General features: G+C 48.2%; 1 protein-coding gene across 15 annotated transcripts in view; it reads left to right on the top strand.

Moving 5' to 3' along the window:
- The first annotated feature begins 697 nt into the window (after positions 1-697).
- LOC118250265 (inverted formin-2-like) overlaps positions 698-25,043 on the top strand; it is a 41,732-nt gene continuing 17,386 nt past the window's right edge. For 4 of the 15 annotated variants that reach the window (XM_050710985.1, XM_050710978.1, XM_050710982.1 and 1 more), the window contains exons 1-9: positions 698-774; positions 17,838-18,246; positions 19,619-19,734; positions 20,267-20,426; positions 21,021-21,054; positions 22,077-22,218; positions 22,334-22,475; positions 22,976-23,974; positions 24,858-25,003. In XM_050710985.1, coding sequence (XP_050566942.1) covers positions 17,850-18,246; positions 19,619-19,734; positions 20,267-20,426; positions 21,021-21,054; positions 22,077-22,218; positions 22,334-22,475; positions 22,976-23,974; positions 24,858-25,003 — 2,136 coding nt within the window. In that variant the 5' untranslated portion in view covers positions 698-774; positions 17,838-17,849. Of the gene's footprint in view, positions 775-828; positions 895-3,056; positions 3,884-11,346; positions 11,519-17,837; positions 18,247-19,618; positions 19,735-20,266; positions 20,427-21,020; positions 21,059-22,076; positions 22,219-22,333; positions 22,476-22,975; positions 23,975-24,857; positions 25,004-25,043 lie in introns of those variants that run through there. The other 11 variants (XM_050710983.1, XM_050710988.1, XM_050710980.1 and 8 more) reach the window with 8 other exon arrangements.

Below are 25,043 nucleotides of genomic sequence, written 5' to 3' on the forward strand. Positions count from 1 at the left end.
CGTGCCAGTTAGCTGCCATCCCTGACAGACGCCGTCTTCTCCCATTTCTCTCCTCTCTCGCTAGAAACAAAGCAGTGTTTTACGAGCAACCGGTAAAATCTCAGGTCTCATTTTCCAATTTGAAGCCTCCGAGATGCTCATCGCTGTGTTCCTACCCTGTAACTACCCTCCAGTCTCCCGTAATTGCACTCAGCGGTGTGAGGCTCGGCTCTCAGCTCGCAGCAGCCCTTGCAAAAACACTTTAGCAGGATTTCCACGTTAGCTCTACCCCTCCCCTGACTTTTCCTGCTGGTTTTTCTCTCCAGACAGCCAAGCCCAGCGCAGAGGCTGGGCTCATGTTGTCTGAGTGTAGACCACGGATGGGAGTCACGGGAGGGGACAGCACCCCGACCCGCAATGGCAAACAAACTTTTCCACCAAACTCTCCCCACCGTTTCGCCCCTTTACCCCTAGAGCCGAACCCCTCTGTAACAAGTAACCCCCCCCCATCCCCTCTTTCCACCCAACCCAAGCAGAGCCCTTCAGCGGCACGGACCGGGGACGCACACCCCCTGCCCGAGGGGACCCCTCTCCCCCAAAAACCCCAGCCCCTCCTGAGGCTGGGCTGGGCTCGGGGGGAGGATGCTCAGAGCTCAAAAACTTCCCCACCGGGGCCTGACCTTCCTTTTCCCTTCCCTTCCCCACCGCCCCCGCCCCGCCCCGGAACGGGGCGCGGCAGCCTCGGGCGGGCAGAGCCCGGAGGCTGCGGGCTCCGCCGGAGGCTCCGCGGCCGCGGTGAGGCCGGGGGAAGGCGGGGGGGAGGCTGCGGAGGCTGCCGGGGGAGGCGGCGGAGGTGGGGGGGGGGACACGCGTGGGCGCCGCTGCGGGCTGCGGGTGCGACAGGGCGGCGGGCAGGTGGGATGCGGGATGCGGGGTATGGGATGCGGGATGAGGGCTGCGGGATGAGGGCTGCGGGACACCGTGGGACGGGGTGGGGGGGTGGAAAGAGGGATGGGGGGAGGGTCCGGCTGGTGGAGGGGTGGGGGGCTGCGGGTTCGCCGTGCTGGGAGCTGCCGGCCGAGCGTGCAGGGTTTTTATTTTTGCAGCCGTCTCCCGGTTTCGGATGAGCTGTCCCGAGTCCTTCCCGGTTTTCTTGCGTGCTCCTCCCGTCCCTCATCCCCCCCCTTTTTTTTGCTCGGTGGCTCTGCGGTGATGGAGGGGCTTCTGACGACATCAGTGCCGGGGGCTGAATTCCAGGGCTTGGGGCCGGGGGAGGAGGGCTCGGATGCACCGATTCTGCCCAAGTGCCCCAAAACTGGTGGTCGTCCCCTCCCCGCACCAGGCATCGCCTTCCTCAGATTCCTCAGGCTGGAGAATTTCTCCGAGTAAACACCCTGCAGGCTGCGAAACGCACCCAGGCAGCCTGCAAGGAAACTTCTGGCCTAAGTCAGTGAAAAATAAAAGTTGGAGTCAGCAGAGCTGCAGGAAGGTTGCTCTTGTCCTACTGAACTTGCTCGGGATTTAGGGCGGCTGGCCAGAAATCCCATTTCTCCCCCAGCCACTTCAGCTTGGTTTTTCCACTCGGCGGCTGCCAAAGTTGAGGTGGCGGAGGGGAGTTGCCGGCAGCTATGAGCCCTTGTAATTTTTTTTGTGTGTGCTGTTATAAGTTAATAATCCCGCTCTAGGCTGCTAGCCAAGAATTTTTGCTTCAAAAATGAAAGCAACGTACAAGACCCATTGTGTAAAAAGATCATCTGAATGTGGGACAGGAAGGGACCTGGCAGGTCAGCAAATCTGCACGCTGAACGATATTACGCCTTATTGCACGCTGCCGTAATTCATTTGTCCCCCGTCTCCCGAGAAGGGGAAGTTTCAGAACTTGACAAACATATATTATACAACTTCTTCCAATATCCATCCTTCTCTAACTTCATATTTGCGCTCTGGTTGTTCACTTCTTTCTCTCTTGTCCTCATTTTTTTTAAGCCCATGTAGAAACAGTAGTTGCTTGCTTTTCTCTCTGCTGCGCAATGCCAAACAGGCCAGAACTTGCCGTCTGCTTTCGTAAAGCAGGCTCCAGCTCCTGCTGATCCCCAGCAGTCCTGTGCCACGCGTCTGCTCGCCGGCCGCCCCATGGTTGAGCAGAGCTGTGGGGTCTGTCGGGTGCCTCTCCTGCTTCGACTCCTCACCGAGAAATAGATCCCTCACTTGGTAGGCATTGCAATAAAACTCCTCCGCGGGCTTTTACTGTCTTGTGATGGGAGTGGGAAACTGGATGTTTCATCCCCAGGTGCCCACCCGACCTCTGTTTTCTGCTGTCAGAGCTGATTTTACCCTGCCCTCCCTTTAATCCCACTTTTACAGCACATCCCCATGCTCTGTGCAGGCGCAGTCTCCTCCCAGCTTTCTCTTGCTTGCTTCATCCTGTGGAAGTGTCACGAAAGGAGATGTGGGGTGGGACGGGGTCTCCCTCACTCCCAGTAGTGACCCCACCAAATTCGGACTGATCCCTTGATCCATGTGAGTAGTTGTCCTCTCCTTTTAGATCTGTACCCTATTTATTACAAATTTTCATCCTCTGTGGCTTGCCTCCCATTTCACTGCGAGCTGTGCAGCAAGCGGATGTTCTTCAGAGGTGCTGAAAGCTGAACTCTACCCCTTTTTGTGTACCAGATATGCCTGGTAGATTTCTCGAAGGGACCGAGTAGAAAATTGTCCTTATCAAAGCAAACTAAGTTGCATTTTGTCCCTCTTTCCCCACCATTTACTTCTATGTCTTCGATTATTTTTTTCCTGCAGTGATTATTCCATTGACGAGGGGTTTTTAATCCCACTATTGTACCGTAACCAGCCACAAGTAGAAGATGGGAGTAACTGGGCAGTGGGTGGCAACACAATGCAGTGATAAGGCAGTGAACAGTATTTGTAGAGCTGAAGCAGCTGGGGGAACTTCAGTCAAACTCCAGGCTGGTATCGGAGCTCAGATTTAACTCCCAGTCGAATATCCTTGCTCTTAGTGTTTGCAATAATGTCTATCAATAATGATTCAGAGAAAGCAGCACCCACTGAATCAACAAAGTCAACTTGTAGGATCATGCAGCGGCTCGGAACAAATCCAGCTCTGCTCAGTGCAAAACGCTGTAGCAGGTAGACGCAAACAAACTCACCATAAGGAGTTATCCCTGTTCATATCCCTGTGTTAACATTGTGTGTTGCTTTTTATCTAACTAGGTGAAAATGAGGCAAGTATTTAGCAGGAGCTCGGTACAGCCTTGCACCACGATGCCCCGCGTGCAGGAGGGAGGCTCCCCAGTAATGCTCAGCGCGTCCGTGTGAGAGTGACTAGGCGCTTCGGACCTAATACGTTATAATCCTTTCGGCGTTATCTACCAAGATTGTTCCAGTTTCTCAGCATTGCACGTGCAGCAGTGGCAGAGAAAGTACTGCAACAGAGCAGGCAAGCAGTTCCCTATTTCATTACACTGAAAGCTCTTCAGCCCCAGGCTGTCAACCAAGATGCTAAGACCGAATTGGGAGAAGGAAGAAAATTAGGTCAGATTTTGAGCCTTGGCTTTGTCCAAAGCTTTGGCTTTGTTTTGTTAGGAACAGAGGGCGGTGTCTTGCAAATAGGGCTGCTGCGATCCTAGGTGCGGGGTTATTACGTTTGTGCCACTTCTCAGTAAGGATCTTAGCCGAGGCCACATATCACCTGGTTCTCTTTTCCTAGGAAAAAAGTCACCAATGAGCAACAGACAAGCCTTATAATTGCTACCAGATGTCGTCAGTGGCAGACAAGGAGCTGATTTTGTGGAACTGAATGTAGAAACAAATAGGCAGAGGGTGTGTGGAATTCATGAGCCACTGAGTCATAGCCTGCGATGAGCAGGAGTTGCTGCAGTTAAAAGTAAGTGTTTGTACAGTGTGGCAGGTGAATGTTTGCTGCAGTTTTGTCAACACAACCTTTCACATCTGCAGCAAGCTTCGAGAGAGGGTCCCTGTTAAACAGCGTGATGATTTTTTCTATTTGATGTAACCAGCCAGTGTGGTTCATGGATTCAGCTGTTTCTAGTAGTTTGATACCTGTGCTGACATTTCAAAGTGCTGGAAATACTGAAGCCACAGATCAATGAAAATCTTAAGCAAGCGATAATGTTTGCAAAAGGCTCTGAGCATTTTCAAGGTGCTCTGGAAAACCTCCTGAGCTGATAAAGGAGACCTGGCAAAGCCAGCAGGAGGACTGAGACTCAGTGGACGGAATTTTAGTCCCAGAATTGGGGTCACTCAGCTGATTCCAAAATGTTTTAAGTACCCTAAAAGTAACATCTCACTTCAGAAGGGACTTCGTTCAGGTGCTGTGTCCAATGGAAAAAATAAAGGCAGATGAATAACTGCCAAATCTTGTTGGGAGGGTGCAATGTTCAACTTCGTATGGTTATAGTAGGTGTCACAAGGTGGTGCTATTTTGCATTGACATCCCATTTCTTTTTCTTACCATGACCATTATTTTGCCTTGGCTGAGGTGTAAGTGGTACTAATTTGGGGAAATGCTTAAAGACAGAGGGAGGATTTGCTCTTTGCAGTGCTGCTCCATTAGAGCCAGTTGTGCGGGTGTCCTTGGTCAATCCTTCGTGCTAGGAGGACTTTCCCAAAAGGGGCACAAGAGAAACTCCAATCGATACGTTGCATAACTGCTCGCAGCACACCCACGGCTTCAGTGGCACTGATTTCTCCCCACATCCAAACCCTTCTGTTGCCTCTGCTGTCTTGAACTGATGCTGAATGCTGAAATCAAAGCAGGACGTTGCTGATGGCCACCTTGGTGCCGCGTGGCTCGCCACGCTTCCAGCTGGGAGAGCTGAGTCACGTTTTAACGAGCAGGGACAGCAGGGGAATTTGGAGCGCGCTGGGGTAGCTCCAGGAAAGTGTGGGAAAGGAGGCACCATGAAACCATAAAACCTCTAAATTTAGTTCTTGTTTAAAATGGAAAACATTTACGATTTTAACTGTGTGTGGGTCCGATGCAGCAGAGGGTGAGGCGCCTGTCCTCCCAGCCCTGGGGCGGCTCGGGGGGTCGTGGGGTCTGTTCCCTGCCCAGCTCCGTGGCAGGGATGTGCCCTGTTTCAGGGCACACAGCAAGCAAATCCCCAGCCGGCAGCAGGGATGCAGGCAGGGATGCTGCAGCAGCCCCACTTCCCCTGCCCGAGGCGGTGGAAGAGGACGGCATCGTTTCTCTTTATCTATTTACTTTCAGCTTTGGTCACTAGGTCTGTTTGTGGTGACGCAGCTATGGAATAGCTGTTACCCTCCACAATGTCAGTTAAATCGCATTATTTTTAATAAGGCAGCTATCTCTGTGCTGCTTCTGCTGTGCTGGTTTCTTCTATCTGGCAACTGTCTGCGTCTCATCATCCTGCTTTTCCGTTAAGTCATCGCGCCGCGTTTGCTGCAAGCAGCGAGCGAAGCGTTAGCGTTATCTTCTGATGGAAGCCCTGGGTGGAAACAGAAGTCCCCACAGCATGAGGTCGCTGCTTTTTGGGAATGACAGTTTTCCTCCCGCATCCCTCCCAGAAACCAAGCCATGGTGGATCAGCTGCTTTCCCACCGCCTGGCCCAGCTCAAAGTGTTTCACCCAAGTAAAAGGATGGTCCTCGCTGTGAAAGAGCTCGTGATGAGGGGCAGCAGCAGCTGCCATGCACGGGATGGGGTCACTCTGGGGTTTTGCCCCCTTTGCCCAGCACAGCTGTGAGTCCTGCCGCCGCTGCAGTGCCGGAGTGTGTAACCCTTCCTCCCGCCCCGGGAGGTGGCTGCGATCTCCTTTGTGCGCCTCTGGTTCAGGAAGGGCTGGTTCATTCCCTGAAGGAGATTAATCACTTCTGCTATTAAAAAAAAAAAGAAATCCTTTAGAGTTGGTCAGCTTAACTTTTAAACTTTCAGCCACGTGCACGTTGCAGAAAAGCAAACATATGCCTAGCCCGAGCAAAAAAGTTTGCATGGGAAAAGCAAATGGGGGTTGCAGAATTTACCCAGAAGCGGGCTCTGCAACTTATAAAGTGTTCGTGAGTATGTCTCGTTCTTGACTTTTGTGACAAACAGTGCAAAGTTGAACCTGCCACGAAGGTGAGCTGGGGAGCAAATATTTCTATTCCCTGCTGTGTTTTAATGACTTGTTTCCCCTCTGTTTTACATCACGGCGATGTGGCACTCAGCTCCCCGAGTAGCCTGCACCCGAAGCCTGGCTGAGCTGCTGGGCTGCTTCCTCTGCCAGCTGCTTCCCAGCCTGCTTGGCTCTGTGTGCTGTTTATGCACAGTAGTTCCAAATTTCAGAACAAGCTGTCCAATATTCGTGAGTTATTTTGTGTTTATCCAGTCCTGAGGCATCTTTCAGAAGCCTGGGGATAAATTCTTTTTTTTTTTTTTTTTTTTTTTTTTTTTTTATAATTTCCATTACTGGAAACGCACTGAACCTAAACAACCAATACCAGGCCCTAAATGTGGCCTCTGTTTAGCTGGGAGAAAGGTCGGAGAAAGGACTATCACAAAGCTGAACTGTTTTACAAGCCTATGATTCCCAAACCCCTGTTCTGATAATACTTGTAAGCAAGTGCTGGAGTGAGCCATATGCGTAGAGATGAATCACATATAAAATGATATCCCAATATTAGTTTTATATTTAGTTACAAGATAAATACAGTGATTTTTCTCTTGAAAGTCAGTGACAGCCCCGTTCTCAGCTGATGTGAAGCAGTGCAGCTCCTTGGACTATGCAAACTCAAGGGTGTGACTGAACCACTGATTTCTTTGCAAAGAAAAAAAATATCAACACTTGTTTCTGAAGTGTTTCAAGTTATTGCATGAGAAAAACTGAAAGATATGAAAATGTTAACACAAGATATCCTGCATTTATGTTAAGACTGGTTATGTTATTATGTTAAAATACATGGTGGGGCCATTTTGTCCCCAGCATGAGGATATCTCATTGTAAACCTCCAGGTGGTTGGAGCATATTAAAATCCCTTCACGTTAATTATAAGACTGTGGGTTAGAATTAGACTAAGAGTTTTTAGGAGTGACAGCATTAGTTCCTCAGCCAATGCTGTAGCAAAGCAAAGGGTTAAGCCACTCAGTGTGCTGGGATTACTGCATTATAAAAGAAGGACATCGAACTTTTTCACCAAGCAGTGAAGAAAATAGTCTGAAGGCATCTTTGGAGTGGATTAGTTTTGAAATACTGCTAAGCCAGTCCTCTGTTCTCTGCAAGAATTTATTTTAAATGCCTCAGACGCTTAACTTTTTGAATTAACAATCAAGCCTGTTCTCTGGTTGCTCTTAGTAACATTCAGAGTCATACCAGCTCCCAGCCAAGTATCTGGGTCCGATCTTCCTAATGTGTGCGATAAGCGCTTTGCCTGTGCCATCAGGAATCCTGGCTACCACCAGCCTTATCTGAACAACAGCGTTCAGGATGTTTGCTCTCAGGCTCTTTGCTCGGTAATGGTTCATCAGCAGTTGCAATGGAAAAGCTAATCTTGATAGGAGGGAGTTGGGTTTGCAGCCTGTTTGGGGAGCAGATGGAAAAATGCTGCCTCCTTAAGAACCCTTCTGCTGTCCCTGTAGCTTTCTTTGTCAGGGCTGTCCTCAAACCTTGCCGTGGCTTTTTGGCTTAGCAGTACGTGCAGCCTTCTGCATCTAACCCTTTCCTCTGTGAGCTTCTTGCTTTATACCAGCTCTTATGGAAGAGCTATTCCCTGCCTGAAGACCTTCTTCCTCATGCGAGTACACCTCCTGGCACTGTGTAATGCAGGTATGCAAGATAAATAAACTGAATAGAGAGCCAGTGAGAGCACATACGTCCATTAGAGAGCCATGCGTGAGGTTGTACCCTTTGCTCTGGGCAGAACTGCTGATGCAGGGCTTTTTGGTGGGGGGGGATTTTTAAGTTTCGGTTTTTTTTCCAGAAAATGTTGTCATCTCCGGTCCAGTGAAAGCAGAGAGTTCCTAGCTGTTCATGGTGCTTCCCTAGCTGGAAGCACCCTCCCCAAAACAGGATGTTTTTTGTTATAGAAACTTCCTACCAAAAGAGCTGTGGGTTTAATGCTTTAGATGTTTAAAGCAGATCTACTCCCATTAAATACAATGTTCCAGGAAATATGCAAGTGCTGGCAGGAGCAGCGTCTTTTATTTTCATTATCCAAAGCATCCATCAGATAGAGACTACTTCAAAAGGCCTTTTTTTTTTCTCTCCCCTAGCATCAACTTCAGTGAATATATATAGCAGAAAGGCAGTCAGAGGTCTGTGACAAGAGGGCTGGGGAGTGTCAGAAACTTCTATAGGTAAATCTCCTCCCAGTCTCTGATGAGAGAAGTTAAACAAGCAGAAGAGCCAGCAGTCAGCTTTGCAGCTCCCCATGATTTGCTGGGGGTGCCGAGATGTCCTTGCTCCCAAAGGAGGGAGAAAAGCACTGGATTTACCAGGGAAGAGCATCACTCTCCCACCCCATCTGCTCCCCACAGGTCTTCTGGACCTTCCTGCCTGCCCCATGGCACAGGGGCATTGTGCATAGGACAGACACTTCCTTTCCCTGTGGGCAGGGGGAAGATTGGGCTCTCCTCATAAATTTGTATGTCCTCACATGGCCAGACCCCCTTACATGCACTTTCAGTGCTTTGACGTCAATCGCTCTGGTTGCTTAACCCACAGTTCTGTTCTCAGATGAATGAAGGACTGTTGAAGAAGTCCGGATAATTTAACCTGGCACCCTAGCTTTTCTCTGGAGACCCCATAATCACATGCTCACTCACCTGCCTTCACCCGCTCCACAGGGGCTGCAGTACCCAACGAGCAGTGGAGGTGAATATTGCACCGTGACTGCTGACTGTGTGGGCAGTTAGTGATTTCCTAGTGGATTATAAGCTCCAGCCGGGATCACCTAAAAGGAACCATCGCAACAGACCTCCAGAAATGAGCTGTGCATCCAGCTTCCAAAAATCCTTGAAACAACTTCTGAGAAAAGCTGCTGGCACAGGAACTGGTTTGTCGCATGAGCATGGAGCAGTGAGAAGACACCGGTTGCTATAACGAGGAATAATCAACTTCTAAGGAGCAAATGGGTTATTTTAATTTCTATTTAATTGGATTCCTGGGATTCATGGACCCATTGTGCAAGCAGAGGAGCCCTTGAAGATGCCCTCATCTCCTTGTGATGCATAACCTGGAAGCAGAAGCCACCATCCAAACCTGCTCATTTTTCTCATCTGTTCATGTGCTGGGAGGCCTGCAGAGAGACATTGCAGCCCTGGAGCTGTTTTTATGCTTTTTAGTCTGATTTCACTGCTTCTGCTCTTTTTTTTTTCTTTCTTTATTTTTTTTTTAAATGTGGGATGATGCAGCCTTTCCAAGAACACAAACATTTCTGGCGTATCTCACAGATCTTGGGTTCAGATAAAACCTGATGAGAGCTGATAGCCCTTTAAATTCCTTCCACTTGTTGCCAGAACTGGAATTTGCAACATCAACAATCCTTTCTTTGTAGCATTTTTTTTCTCTTGATTCTCTTATTTCTCCCCAAACATGCTCCAAGAACCAGGTCAGCAACTGATCTTCTGAGGCCTTGGGCATTACACTTCAGGAGTGCACAGCAAAGTGAAATTCGTTTGCTGATGTAAAATCCACCATAAATGAAAGTTTACCTCAGATCGTAGTGCTTTCTACAGCAGGATGGAGAACTGTGTGGTCATTTCCCTCAGCACTGAATTGTTATGGTGAAACTCATACCCCTCTCTACAAGGACATGGAGGCCCTGGAGCGTACACAGAGAAGGGCTACGAAACTGGTGAAGGGCCTGGACCACAAGTCCTGTGAGGAGCAGCTGAGGGAACTGGGGGTGTTTAGTCTGGAGAAGAGGAGGCTCAGGGGAGACCTCATTGCTCTCTGCAACTACCTGAAAGGAAGCTGTGGGGAGCTGGGGGTTGGCCTCTTCTCCCAAGCACCAAGTGATAAGACAAGGGGAAATGGCCTTAAGTTGCACCATGGGAGGTTTGGTTTGGATATTAGTAGAAATTTCTTCACTGAAAGGGTTGTGAAGTATTGGAACAAGCTGCCCAGGGAAATGGTTGAGTCACCGTCCCTGTAGGTCTTCAGAAAATGTGTAGATTGGTGCTTAGTGACATGGTTTGATGGTGGGCTTGGCAGTGCTAGGTTAACGGTTGGACCAGGTGAACTCAGAGGTCTGTTGCAACCTAAATGATTTTATGATTCTATCATTATAGAACTGCCTTAGTTAGAAAGCACAGGGTTAAATCCTTCTCTTAAAAGCTAGCTGAATTTGGGCCAAAGGACAAGCAGATCAGTGTATTTCTGGTGCAGCCAGAACTGGTGGAACAGTGCTGCTGTACTCAAGTGTTGAGTTTCCCCATTAAGGCAGCAAACTTCTTACTGCAGGCTCCAGCTTGTGATTTATTCAGGTTGGAGGCCTTGTGGAGCAAGAAAAAACAGCATTTGAGGTCTAACGGCTGTCACAAGCCAGGTAGGAGGCCTCTGCCAACATGGGCCGTGTTGAAATATTCACAATTCGATAATAGCTGACTTTGAGTTAGCACCTCCCGAGAGGACGAATGGAGCCATTTCACAGCCGTGGTGCACAAGCTAGTCTCCCTGTGAAAACCCAACCAGAAAAGCAGAAAGATGTTTTCTGTTAAAAGGAGCTTTTAAAATCCTCACGGCCTTCTTGGCCCCTAAAAAACAGGCTGGGATGAGGTGCAGGGGGACCCAGGGGTGCACAGGATTCCCGAAATCACACCCCTGCCATGGGGACCCCTTGTTTGCTGTGGTGCCCCTCTCTGAGCTGCTGATATAAGCGTGCAGCCCTGTCTGGGACATCACCCTTGTTTTAAGCAATCCTAGCCCTGCCAGCATTTCAAACAGCTTAGAAACCTTGCAGTTTAAAGCGCCGGTGCTACAAGAACTTGAAGCCAAAAAAACCAGTAGGGCTGAGGCAAGGTGCCGCCCCCACACTCTCCATCCCACCCTAGCCAACTTTCTTCCTCTTTTTTAGTTTTCTTGCCCTTTTTGTCCTTTTTTTTGCTCCGTTTCCTTTGTCGCCAGATCATTTCCCTGCTCTGAGTCACCCCACATCAGGGCTGCTTTGTTAAGAGCCCGGGGACTGCGGCCACTGACAGATAGATGCATGAGCCTCCCACCTTCCCATACGTACTGCCCTAGCAGTGGCCAGCACAGGGTGAATGAAGCGGGTGACAAATGACATGCAAATGCCTTCCCTGGTGGTTACAGAAAAATTATTTGCTTGCACCGTTCAGAAGACTGGTGTTTGCGTATTATTAAACGCTGACATCCTGTTGAACTTCTTGTAGCATAAGATTTGCAGACAGTGACTCGTTCAGGGATTTGGACTTTATTGACTGAGGGCTGCTTGGCAGAGAAGGAGAAAATGAGCTGGATTGGGAAGTGAGCGCTCGCACGGCTATTTGGAGAGGATTCTTCTGTGCGAGGGAGACGGGAGAATAATTTGGCTTCAGCTCCAAGGTAGGGATTCATTTTTTTCTGTCCTCTTGGCTTCCTGTGGAGGTGTTTAGGAAAAAAAAAAAAAGGCAATAAAAGAAGCTTTTTGGCTCTTGTAGTATCTGTTTGCGTGACAGCTTCCCACTGCGAGGGAACTGTGAGAATCTTAGAAAGTTACTACCGCGCTTTCCATGTTGCTGGGTAACAGTTTCTGTTTCTCACGTGACCCCCCACAAATCATCCTCATAAATTGCATCCGAAAATGCCAAACGATGCTGGCACCGCGGCTGCGGGGGTGCGTGGAGGTGCTGCCCCTGCCAGAGTGCGTGTGCTGGAGCAGGCGGCCGCAGACCTGCGGTACATCCTGTTAGGGTTTCTGTGGGACCTGGACCACAGTCAGGATGCTGTGAGGAAGCCCCATAAGACCAGGATACAGGATTTGCAGCCCCATTAGTTAGTGGCGGTACCGTGCTGTGGTTTTTACCCAGCACAGGTGGGAGCTGACATCTTCTGTGTGTGGGATGAGTGCTGGCTAACACGTGGCAGCCCTCTGACCTTAAATCTGCGGCTCCTCCAAGGGCCTGTGGTACCATGCGAGGATACTGCAGGGCTCACATCTGCCATGGAAATCTTTTTAAATCGGTTTGGCTGATAGGGGAGACTCGCATGTTGCTTCTGGCCATGTTTCCTCGGTGGCAGCGGTCATTTCTGATGTGAGGGTCTGACTTATGCACCAATTTCATTTAAACCTGGATTAACAGGTTAGGGAAAATCCTTTATCAAGTGTCTTCACGCAGTGTTACTGTTGTAACTAAGTGTTTTTAAACCCATTTAAAGCTAAGCTAGAACAACCTTTAAATATAAATAAGGCTTTAGATCACACTGAAGATCCTAATATAAACATCCTTGAGCATCTCACTTTAGCTTGATTTGTATGTGGTTCCTGCAGCAGCCTAATGATTTATTTATTTGTTTGTTTACTGGGGAGGAAAAAGGCACAGGTGATTATTTTTACCAGTGTACTTAATCCTTGTTTAACCCCACCACTGCCAAAACATTCTGAATGGACAGGTTTACCACCTCTACGAGATATCACACGATATCATACCTTATATTTGCCCAGGAGAGAGAGGCTGCACTGACACACAGCATCCTAATGTTGGTGGGTGAGAATGAATGAGTACAACACGCTCTTTCTGTGTGCAAGAATAAGCTATGCTGGCATAAAACATACACACTTATACCAGTATGGACCCAGTCCTTTTTGTCTATTCTCTGAAATCCATCTCTGGGTGTTTGCTGATGGAAAAAGCCACTGCAATTGTGGTGCCACCTCCAGCTGGTGTGTGGCTGGCCCCACTCCTGCCCGTTAACTTCTTCAGTAGGGCAGAGCAGGACTGGCTACTTATTCCAAACCCTTTTCATTATTTTTATCATAAATCACTCTTTCTTGCCTCTGATACAGCTGTGGATAAAGAATGCATAGATCTGAAGGCAGCTGAGGCTGCTCTGTTTTTTTCTTGCCATAAACAGCAGTGGGTGGTTGGAGTGTCCAGCCTGGGTCTCACTGAGCTTTGCTGTGCTGTATTGGGCAAACCTTGCCTCTGTCTCAGTTTCCCACCAGAATGCTTAACATGAGCTCCCTCGGTTCCTACCGACAGCAGTGGACTCACACAAGGGTCAGATTGGTGTCTAAAATGGAGTTGTCCCCCAGTTTGGGTGTGTGGGAGGGTGATCTCATTAGTCTGAGTGTATCGAGCTGTTCAGACACTGCACAGGAAAACACAACAGTAGAAATGAAAGCAAGAGGAGAGGAGGAACGAACCCTTCAGGTTTTCTGAAGTGTTTTTGGAAAGCGCAAAGCCCAGGATGTTGTTTCTTTTTAGTGACTGAGCAGTCTGACATGTTGCAAAATACAAAGGCTCTGCACATTCCCAGCAGCAGAGTGAAAACTGGAAGTACCCAGAAGCAAAACCTATCATTAGCAGGCAGCCAAGCAGATCAGCCTTTCCAGTGCCAGAAACAGGCACAGAAGGGAGGGAGGGGCTGAGCAGCCCTAAAAGAGCTTTTCTTAGGGGCCGAGGGTTTGCAGCAGCAGCCTCATTGAGAGAAGTGAAGGGCTGCAAGGCAACGAAGCAGTACATGGGGTCGGGGTGGCTCAACCCTCCTCGAAAAGCAGCAGGCAGCTGCTGACCCTCCTTGTGTCCCTCTGTCCAGCAGCATGGGCACTGGATCTGCTGCCAAAAAATCGGTGGCTTTGACCGTAATTTTTGTCCCTTTCTTTTTCATCCAGTTATACAGAGCTGCCCAAAGAAATTCCCCTTTTCACGTCTCCCAGGTCCTTGCTGTGATCCACGTCACCCTGGAGGCATGTAATAATTGAGACAGAAAGCTGTGCTGTGCAGCTCTGTGCTCCGCAACTTCAAAGGATGGAGAAAGTATTGACGTGCCCTGATTTATCCCCTACAGATGTCATCTCCCTAAGAGCTGCTTTTACTCCGAGGAAAGAGGGGCACATGATGCTGCAGGGAAGCATCTGATTCAAAAAAGAAAGGAGGAGGAAAGTTGAAAAGTCTGGGTTGGATGGCTGCAGAGAGCATTGCAGCTTTGCAAACCCAATGATCCAGACAGCACCATGAACCACAATGCTGCTGTGCCCGGGTGAAAGAGGACGAGCGTTTCTCATGTCCTTATGTTTCACAAAGGAGTCTCTTTAAATTTGGCTGCTTGGGAGTATTTTTGCAGTCCTATTTCTCCAGGTGCCATTCCCCACCAGGCCTAACCATCCTCGGAGGATGAGGAGCAAGATCAGCAGGGTGTTGCATGTATCCCAGTGGCTGTTGTGAACAGTGGGTGTCCCCGCTGCAGGAAGCACAGGTTCAGCATCAGGACGTGTCCGAGGGAGCAGCACCCAGCACCTGTGCTCAGGATGTAGCTGGGGAGGGCTTGGGTGCTGCAAGCACTGTCAGACGCAGGCTGGGCGCATCGCTTCCACCACTGCATCCTCCCCTGCAGCCTCGGCAGGAGAACAAAAAGTTCCTCGTGCCCTTCTATAGGCAGGAGGCAAGGTGTATTCATTGTATTCAGGTCTAGCCCTTGTCTCTTTTGTTAGGGGGCTTTCCTTTCCTCAGCCAGCACAATCTAAATTGCCTCCCTGACACAGCCAAATAGATGCTCTCCATTTTAATCTCTTATCTGGCTCACTCTGCTGTGATCACCTACCTGCTAATAAGCTCCTGTGGTCAGAGATAAAAGGTGAAACCAGCAGCCCTTTAAGGATGTAGCTGAGCGGCGTCACAACACTGTGCTTCGTGGAAAACAAGGAAAGATGCTGCATTCATAATATATCACTCATATCTCTGTTTGTAAACAGATTTATCACACCATCTGCAGAGTTGTGCTGCGGTCTCCATATTTATTTCCTTTCCATTTATATAGTACAGCTCCTATTTATTTTATTCACTTTTTGTGGTTACATACGTGAGCAGTCTTTTCTTTTTTTCTTCCCCACAAAAAAGAGTGCACTCTCTGTGGGAGAGCATATTTAATCAACCAAATTTGTTCAGCTTAGTGCATACCAACACAAGCCATTACTGTTTCGACATTTACCTGCCTGGGTTTGTTTCTCATCTTTTCACATCTGTATGGAGTAGGTGGGGAGGAAAGGATAATTGAGAACAAATCCACTGGTAAACAGGATGCTCTGTCGGTATTTCCTGTCTCCTATTGCAGTGGTTTAGATTAATTTTAAAAAATCAGCTAAGCTTAAGGTCAATAATCCTATTATAATCTCTCTGACTTCCTTTAACTGATACTATACATAAAGATGTATTTGTCCAACCAGAAGAAAAAAGCCAGCCCGCTACGTTATCTGGTTTGATAAGAAAGGTTTAGTCATATGCAAATAAAAAGGTGATTTACTGAGTGTAACAAGAAGTGACCAAAAGAGAGAGGGAGCTTGCAGTCAGCAGCCACTCCTTCAGCCCCTTGGTTCAGCAGCACCAGGCAGGAGCATGGGGCTCCTCTGTGCCCCCACGGGGGGCTTCAGGGGGCTCTTCTGTGCCCCCATGGGGTTTAGGGCAGCTGTGAAACCGGCTTCTGTGCTTGGTGCTCACTTCCACTTCAGGGAGAGCAAAGGGCCTGGGCTCCAGGAGAGCCAGGAGGAGGGACAGGTCCCAGCCAGTGCATCAGGGCGGTGATGGTGCCAAGAGCGTGGGCTGGTGTCAGAGTTTGGTTTTGTGCTAATTCCCTGCACAGGAATAAAAACCTCCAGGACTTCCAGTTACCTGTGTCAGCAGGAGGCCAAGGGATCTGGGATTTGGGGGAACCCTCTGAAGGAGGGTTGTGGCCAGGATGAGCTGTGCTGCACCCCGTGCGGATGCTCCTCAGGTCCAGCCTTGGCCAGCAGACACTGGTAGAAGACCCCTGGGCTCAATGCAAAACACAGGGCAGGGTTTGACCACAGCTCCTTAGGAGCACCTCTGCAGCATGGGACCATAACTCTGCTGTGGCCAGGGGTGTGGGATGCTGCCGCAAAGCCCGGTCTGTGACCATGGGGCTGGACACTTTTGCTTCCCTCCCTCTGGGCAGGGAGGATTTCTGGTCTGTGCATTGTGCCCAGCCCAAATTCCTGAGCTCGGGTACAGAGGAGCAGCTGGGGGTGACTAGCTCCAGTGAGACTTTTGCCAAGAGTAGGTTCTGAGTTGCAGGCACTGATGACAAATCTTAGAAACTCTAGCCTATACTTCGTCAGGAAGGTTTTTGTTTGTTTATTTTTGTTTTATGGCCCTTTTTATTACTTCTTAGCTGTACAGTGTGTTCTCAGAGGGTATATTTGCAACTTCACGTTTTTCGATCATGACCATCACCAGCTGGGCACTTGGCCAAGGACTTCTTTCCCCTCTGCAAAAGGGTTTCTCCAGAGCTCTCTAGAAGTTTGTTAGGATTTTCTGTGACCATACACAGCTAACTATCACCCCTCTGACCCTTACTCAACACAGCTTTTAATGCTGTGATTTGAGTGCCCCTGCCAAAAAGTCCCACCCATCACCTTGCCCTGGGGGAACTGTTTGAGATACCTTGAATATCCCATCCCACCACGCTTGGTATCCATCCCAAAGGCAGGTTTAGGCCCTTAATATCATGCCCTCAATGCCTACGGCAAATTAGTAAGCAAACTGTTTGGCAGGAGGGCTAGAAACCCTTGTGCTGGAGTTGGTGATGGAAGGCAAGATTTTCCTATCATCCTTTCAATCCACCAGGTGCTGGGTTTGAGGGGCCAAACAGCCACCAGGTTATTTTGATCTCCGTGCAGGCTCAGCAGCCCATCAGCAGAGATGCTGATGACATGGCAAAGGGAGGAGGTAGTGTAGATGGCTGGCTTCAGGACACAGAGGCTAGCCCCAGGTTTGTCCTCTCTCTGTGGGTCCTCTCTGGGAGCAATTGATCCTTAAAACGATTGCACTCATTGTATAACTAACTAAAATCACTGCATATCTGAAAAATGAAGATCCTGCCTCAAACATAAAGTTGGGCATCAAGGGTTCATTTGGCTTGGCTTTGGTAGTTCTCTGTGCTGAATCAGCTCCTCACCCTCCTTGCTGCTAACGGCGTGGCTGAGACAGACCGCAGGAGATGGACCTTGAAAAGCTGTGCCATATCTCCTAAAAGATACACTGCTGTTTTAATAGCCTCCTGCTGCAGTCCCTCTGTGTGCAACCTGTTGGGCTCGCACATTATCACACACAAGCACCACATTTTGCAAACATATGTGCTATTACAGCAGACAGGAAGAGATTAAGTGAGTGCTATAAAATTAACCTCTGCATCATTCAAAAGAAACAAAAGCAAAAAATAACAGGTAATTGGATGCTGTTATGAGCAGGATATGCTCAAAATGGCTTCTACATCCCATTACAAATACTTAGAAACTGCAGTCTTTCCACTGCAGTGAGATTTTTAAGTGGTTTAATGGACATAAGGAGTTCAGAGCTGATAATGCCACTTCCAACCTTATCCTTTCACTGCATGAAAATAGGTAGTAGCTATTGACTGGTGTAAATTGGCTACTTTTAAAGCTGTATTTGCTGGCTTAGATGTGCTGAGTCTCTTTACAGAGTTTTCAGGGCCTGAATGTAATGTGTGTTTTTGAGGGGATATATTTAGTTTCTTCAACAGAGGACTGGTTCCAGTGTGTGCCTGGCATGCTGGAGAGCTGGTCAAGGAGCAGGGACCTTCTGTGGCTATGCTTAATGTCCGGAGCCCAAGGAGAAAAAACAGGGCTGCCAGACAGTGGTGGGCAGTCTAAATAAACCTCTCACTTTGTCTTTTCTTTGCCTTTCAGGACAAACTGTTCATGATGTCAATCAAAAAGGAAGGTGCCCACAAGAAATGGGCTGCCCTGAAGGAGAAACTCGGGCCCCAGGAGACCGACCAGTCGGAGGCCAACCTGGAAAATGCAGAGCCGGAGCTGTGCATCCGTCTCCTGCAAATGCCGTCAGTGGTGAACTACTCTGGGCTGAAGAAGCGGCTGGAGAACAGCGACGACGCTTGGATGGTCCAGTTCCTTGAGCTGTGTGGGCTGGACCTCCTCCTGGAGGCCCTGGACAGGCTGTCTGGGAGAGGGGTGGCCAGGATTTCCGACGCCTTGCTTCAGCTCACCTGCATTAACTGTGTGCGAGCGGTCATGAACTCCCACAAAGGCATTGAGTACATCGTGAGCAATGAGGGCTATGTCAGAAAACTCTTCCAAGGTGAGGAAATGTCTTCCTGCTTCACCCATCACACGCAGTGTGGAGGGGGGCTTTGCTGGTGCTTGTCCTCCTGTCCTGCGTCAGGCTTCTTGGCAGTTGTTGATTGCATCTGATGAGTGAAAGAGATCATTTTCCTCTTTAAAATAAGACTGCTCTGAAGTGACATTACCATTGCCAATCAATGTCATTTGGCTGGGCTCGTTTCCACACCAATGTCCTCATACTGCATTAAAAGGTGGGGATAAACTCTGCCTTAGCTGTACATGGGCATGAGAAGTCCGCAACCCAGCTTCTCAGCAGACATTTGCTATTTTAGTCTTTGTGAAGCCCAAGAATAGGAGAGACATAAAAATGGCTTGGAGACTTGTAGCTTGTAGAGAGGAGGGAGGGTGGAATGGTTTAGACTCAGAGAGCCCATTCTCCGTGCTGCTTAGTCTTTTCCTTCTAGGAAGTGTCAGATAACACCACTTGCTTTCTCCTGCCATTCACTTGGCTCGTCGTTAGGTCAGAAAATCATCGGGGCATCTCCTAGGACTTGCTTGTAGAGCAGTTAATGACGGTGGGGCTGGGAAGATAACTTCTGTGCTGCTCCGCGGAGCTGAGATCACAGCTGCGTCTGGAAACCTTTATTAATAGCTCTTCCAAATGCATTTAATCTGAAAGCTGGCTTGCTCCCCTCTACAGTTTTAAAGTCCTCTTTCTTTCCCTCAGCCCTGTATTTTCTTAACCAACGTGAAATACAGAACTGGCATTTTTGTACTGTGCAAGGCAGGGGGACACCCTGGGCTTTTCAGCAGTCTAGCATCTTTGTGCACTACAAAGGAAAATAAAATAATCCAATCCACTCCCTCCCAGCTCCCAGGACTCACAGAGGGAGAGTAAAGGAAGAAAGGGGAATATAAGAGGACTAGTGAGAACAATTAGTTTATTTGATATACAGATTGAGTGCTTCTGCACTAAAGATAAGACTCATTAATTGGGGAAAATGGTTCATCTGCTGTTCTAGAAAACACCCATAACTGAAAATTGGAAATAAAATGTGTGACTGCAAGTGCTGAGATTTTGGCTGCTGTTTTAGCACTTCCACTGGCACTTGGAGGAAGTGAACAGCTACAAGGAACACCGAAATGACAATAGGGTACTTGAACTAGCATTTACTGTTCCAGCTAGAGGTTACTACTACATACTGCTATTGAGATCAGACATCTGTAAATTGGGATATTTTTCTTCCCATCTTCCATCTATTGGCTGTGTTCCTTCAGTCTTTTTTCTACCACTGGCCACAAGCCACATAGCAGAAGACAGTGAGATTCAGAATACTAGTGTGCTATTATAAAGCCTTTTTTGTTTTGTGTTTTTTTTTTTCCTCCAGCACTTGACACAACTAATGTCATGGTGAAAAAGCAAGTATTTGAGCTCCTGGCTGCACTGTGCATTTACTCATCAGATGGCCACACTTTGGCTTTGGATGCCCTGGACCATTACAAGGCAAGTCTTGAGCTGCAGCAGGAGGTACTCTGCTCTGCTCTGACCCATGCAGGCAGATCCATGTACCGCAGAAAAGGGCTGGGAATGAACGTCATTTTGCATCATTTTGGTAAGAGAGGCAGGGATTCATAAGGTGAAATCTGGAGGAATTTTGGCCTGATCCCCAGAAGACCACAGGGCTTCTCTGTGACTTCTCTCTGGGCAGATGACTTCCAACACAAAGTTCTTTTTCAGCATGAAAAAAGCACTACCAGATTAGCAATTAGATAGTGCCACATCCATCAGTTTCACTGGCCAGAAGTCCAGTGAGCAAAAAGCATAATAGGATGCAGGAGGAGTTTCACAGACTTCCTTCTCTGACCTTACCCTGCTCAGTGATGGGAGTGCTGCTTTTACCTATATCTTCCTGTCTTGTACTCAGCAGTGTAAGTTGAGAGAGGTTTTAAGATGCTAGTTCTATTTGAGAGCCTACATTAAAGAGACAGACATTTCTGAACTGTCTGAGCAGAAATGTTGCTTGTGTTATTAACAGAGTGTGAAGAACCAGCAGTATCGATTCAGTGTCATAATGAATGAGCTCTCCAACACGGATAATGTGCCGTACATGGTGACACTGCTCAGTGCTATCAATGCCATCATACTGGGGAAAGAAGACCTAAGAACAAGAACACAAATACGAAATGAGTTCATAGGTAAGGATATTTGTTGCACCAAGTTTTTCCAGAAAAAAAAAAATCAGTTGCTAAGCACAGGGTAGTTTTATGGCTTTATTTTCAGGTGATCCATAAGGTGATAAAAGAGGGCTGGGAAGGAAAACTGCAAATAATAAAGCCAGACTTTTTTTTTTTTGCCTGTCTGTTCTCTCTTCCCTTCAGCAACCTTTCTTTAGTCAGATTTATTTAACTTTCCTGTTTTCCCATAGCTCATAAAGTGTGCACATCTGAGCTGGTGAGCCTAAGCTCCATGTCCCTATGTGGAGAGAAAGGGACATTGGACCACACAGTTCATCTGACTTATTTTAGACATTTGATTTAGAGTGAGATGAACTGTGTCCCAGAAGTACCTGTGTCCCTCTGTAACTCTGGCTCGCTCAGCTGCAGACGTGTGTGCTGCAGACCTCTTCATTTGTCAAATGAACCTACCTGCTTTGACAGATCCATCTGAAGATATTTTCACTTTTTATCACTGCAGAAAGTGCTTATGAGAATAAAGTTATATAAAGTTCATAATAGATCGGTGCCAAGTAGGTCATAATGCTAATATATATGTATTTTTTGTTCTCCCAGGGCTTCAGCTGTTGGATATTTTAGACAAGCTAAGGTAAGGATCACTGCTTAAATTTTCTTTTACAAATGAGCTTTACAGTAACATAGCTATGTTAACTGTGAAGCGTACCCGGGTGGAGTGGACCACACTGGTGTGCACCCATTACATGGGAACAGAGACATTAGGCCAATATTAAAGCTCTTTCATCAACCACAGTGTTGTGGGGACTGCTGTTCCAGGTGGCATTGACAGAGGCTCTGGGTACAGATGGAGCACAGCTCAGGGCTGCGTTTCACACTGAACCTGAAGTGATGCTGTGGGCTCACTGAGCAGTTGCTATATTCAAACCCCTCTCACTGATGGTGTTTGTCGCAGAGCATCCAGCTAAAACACTTTTCTAATGTATATTTGGAAATACCTGTCTTCACAGTTTCTTAGTTTTAAAATGATGTTCTGTCAGAAGCACCCAGGATAAATCCTAGAATGCTTCTATGAGTTGCAGTTATCCGTGTAACTGGAATTGCTCCATCCAAATCCTTAAAAGTGAGGGAAGAGAAGACCTGTCGATACTGCCAACTAGCAAGAGTAGAGCTCCTGCACTGAGTCTCTGAAGAGTGCTGAAAAACTTGTATTTAGGGTGTTTTGTGTTTTTTTTTTAAATCAAGTTTTGAGCAGCATAGAAGGAAGTTTTTCCAACAGAAGTGTCACTGGAATATTTTCAGTTTGTCTTGACTTTAAAAAATAAAGAAGGTGGCAGCCCACTTTCAAAAAGGTGGAAATGCCACACTGTTGTTAAAGCTCCAAGGAGAAGTCCATACAAACCATGCACTGGGCCAGATTATGCCATGAAAAGTCTTATTCATTTCCACATGTTGTCTGGAGAAAGAGATACATCCAGTTCAAGAGAGGATACACTGGTGGCATTTGATCCTTTATCAATAAGGTAGAGTTGGGTACTTTTCAGCGTGAACTGGCTGAGCGAGAGAGCCAAAGAGATAAAAGCCATTTAAGCAAAGATAATTATTTGAAAATCAGTGAGGAGCTCTCCAGTGAAAATGAATGCTGTAATATTGCAGAGACATAGAGGAGGAGGATCTGCTTATCCAGTGTGATACATTTGAGGAGTTCAAGATAGAAGATGATGAGGAATTATTAAAGATATGTGATGGGATAAACATGAACGATCACCATGAGGTCTTTTCATCTCTCTTCAATAAAGTAAGTAGGCTCTCATGTGGGTTGCACAGCCATGCAATGGCAGCGTTAACAGACTTTGCTTGGAACCAGCCTGGTTCATAGCCTTGCTGTGATGGAAAGCTGCCCTGTCTTCCAGGTGAGCCGCTCTCCAGTCTCCATCCAGCTGCTGTCCATTCTCCAGAGCTTGCTCCACTTGGAGCCGTCTCATCACTCCAGCCTCCTGCTGTGGGAGTCCTTGGATGCAGTAGTGAACAGAGCACTTTTGCTTGCAAATGACAGTAAGAAAGACGTACATACAGCCTCGTAGTCAGTCTTTTTTTCCCTCATCCCACCCAGTGCCCACAAAAGTCCTTCCCTGCAAAGGAAGCAGGGACAAAACTACACCTGCTGCATAGGGTCAAGTCATAATGTGAAGCCCCAGCCACGCAGATGCCAGCGAGAGCTGGCCATGTTTAGCAGTGGGCTTGGGAGCCATCATCTTGCTGATGGTTAAGTCCTGGTGTTGCATTAAGTTTTGGGTCGTGGGAGTCAGTGGGAATCTGTTTTTGTTGTCATCCTGACACTGATGCTGGCAAGTCTTGCTGGCAGGCATGTTCAAAGCGGTGTGTATGGGCCAGAACCATGGGAAGGAAATTGCCTGGAAGTTAAAAGTGCAATTGGGTAATGTGACTCAAGGGAGTGGGCTTTGTAGCTCCAGGTCTGTTAACTGTGAGAGCTGAATATCATGAATAACCCATTGGGCCCCATCCCCTTCTCTGACCCTGACCCATTTCTCTAGTCCAAGGAAACACAGTGGAAGAAGTCATTGAGAGGTTGTTATCTATCAAGAAACATCCAAACAAGCAAAAGAGAGCTGAAAACCGTCTTTCTGGGAATGCGAACAGAGGCATCCGTACCGAAGTAGAACTAGAACCATGTGCAAGTGCAGTTCAGAGCCTGGTGGGATCAGCAAACCCCTCCAAGGCACCAGCACCTCCCTCAGGACCACCTGCCAATGAAGAAAAGATCTCGTCCTGCCAGCTCTCAGCTTGCTCCGCTTTACCACAGACATCTAACCTACCACCCAACGTTGCTCCTGCCCCTCCACCTCCACCCCCACCACCTCCACCCCTGCCCTCTGGCATGGCAGCTGTGCCCCCCACATTCCCCATGATGAATACGCCTCCAGCCCCTCCACTCCCTGGCATCCCTCCTCCTCCAATGTCCAGCATGGGGGGCATCCCTCCTCCTCCACCTCCATTGCCTGTCATAGGGGGCATCCCTCCCGCTCCACCCCCATTGCCTGTTTGTGGGGGTATCCCTCCACCACCACCACCACCACCATTGCCCGGCATGGAGGGCATCCCTCCACCACCCCCATTGCCTGCTATGGGGGGCATCCCTCCTCCTCCACCACCCCTGCCCGGCATGGGGGGCATACCTCCTCCTCCACCATTGCCTGGTATGGGGGGCATCCCTCCTCCGCCCCCATTGCCCAGCATGGGGGGCATCCCTCCTCCGCCCCCATTGCCTGGCATGGGGGGCATCCCTCCTCCACCCCCATTGCCCGGCATGGGGGGCATCCCTCCTCCTCCACCACCACTGCCCAGCATGGGGGGCATCCCTCCGCCACCACCCCTCCTGCCCAGCATGGCAGGAGATCACATAGAAGCTGTCGTGGCCTCCCAATTCGGCTGCCCTCTCGGCTCAGCCAGGCCTCCCCGCAAGACGGTGAAGACGCCAACGTTGAGGATGAAGAAGCTGAACTGGCAGAAGCTGCCCTCCAACGTGGTGAGAGGTGGGTGCTTCTGGCATAGAGTCGCTGCTGCTTTATGGGTGACCCAGGGGAAAACCCACTATTTCTGAGGTTGTCAGATCTGGTTGACTCTATTTAGATACAGAACTTTCCTGATTTCCATTGCATCTGACCTTCAGAGCTTAAATAAATAAAATCAGGATGAAGCCACTAATATATAAAAACCATTCCAACTAAATCAGTAGTTTTGAATAGCTTGTTTATAAATAAAATCATTTGAAATTAAAAGAAGGGGGGAGGATGAGAAGATTCCTCTAATACACCTTGGCATGCCTTAGGCTTGAATTCTCAACAGGCCCTGATCTGAGTATATAAAAGTCATAAGTAAGAGTGCAGGTCAAGATCAGTTCACAGTTCAAGAAGGACATTGAAACAGTTGGAGAGACATGAGAAATATTGACTTCTTTCTTGATTTTTGGGTCACATTTCCCTCTCCTAGTGGATCCAAAATGGAGCATGAAATGTGAGAAGCAGCAAGGACAGGTGAGGTCAGTTTTGGCCTAGACAAGCAAGCCATCTGCTGCATGGAAGTTGGCATAGGTGAAGTCTAAATAAGGCACGGTTTTGATCACAAGGGCATTTAATTGTTGAGATTATTTCAGTAACGATTTCTACGGCCAAGTTCAGGTGATATTTTTTGGAAAAAATAAAAGACGTTTAAGAAAGTGCAGTGGGGGTTAATTCAAGTAGGCCTATAGCCAGCATTAATGCAAGGAGATGATTAGAGAACCAAAAATATGTCTCTCTTGTTTCATTCACCTTCTGAGGAGTTTCCCATCTAGCAACTTGGATTGCCCCAAAAGCCCGAAGCTCTCAGCTGTCTCTGTAGCCAGTCTGAATACCTTGTGTTGTTTTTTTTTTACAGAAAGTCACTCAATGTGGGCTTCAGTCAGCAGCAGCAGCGAGGAAACTATAGAGCCCAATTATACAAGCATAGAGCAGCTGTTTTGCTTTCCGCAGCCAACCCCCAAGGAGAAAACGGCCGCACCGGTGAAGGCAGAACCGAAGGAGGTGAGGGGGTCACTCATTCTTTCGAGTAAAGATCACTGCA

This window comes from Cygnus atratus, chromosome 5, assembly GCF_013377495.2.
Source record: "Cygnus atratus isolate AKBS03 ecotype Queensland, Australia chromosome 5, CAtr_DNAZoo_HiC_assembly, whole genome shotgun sequence".
Classification (NCBI taxonomy): Eukaryota; Metazoa; Chordata; class Aves; order Anseriformes; family Anatidae; genus Cygnus; species Cygnus atratus.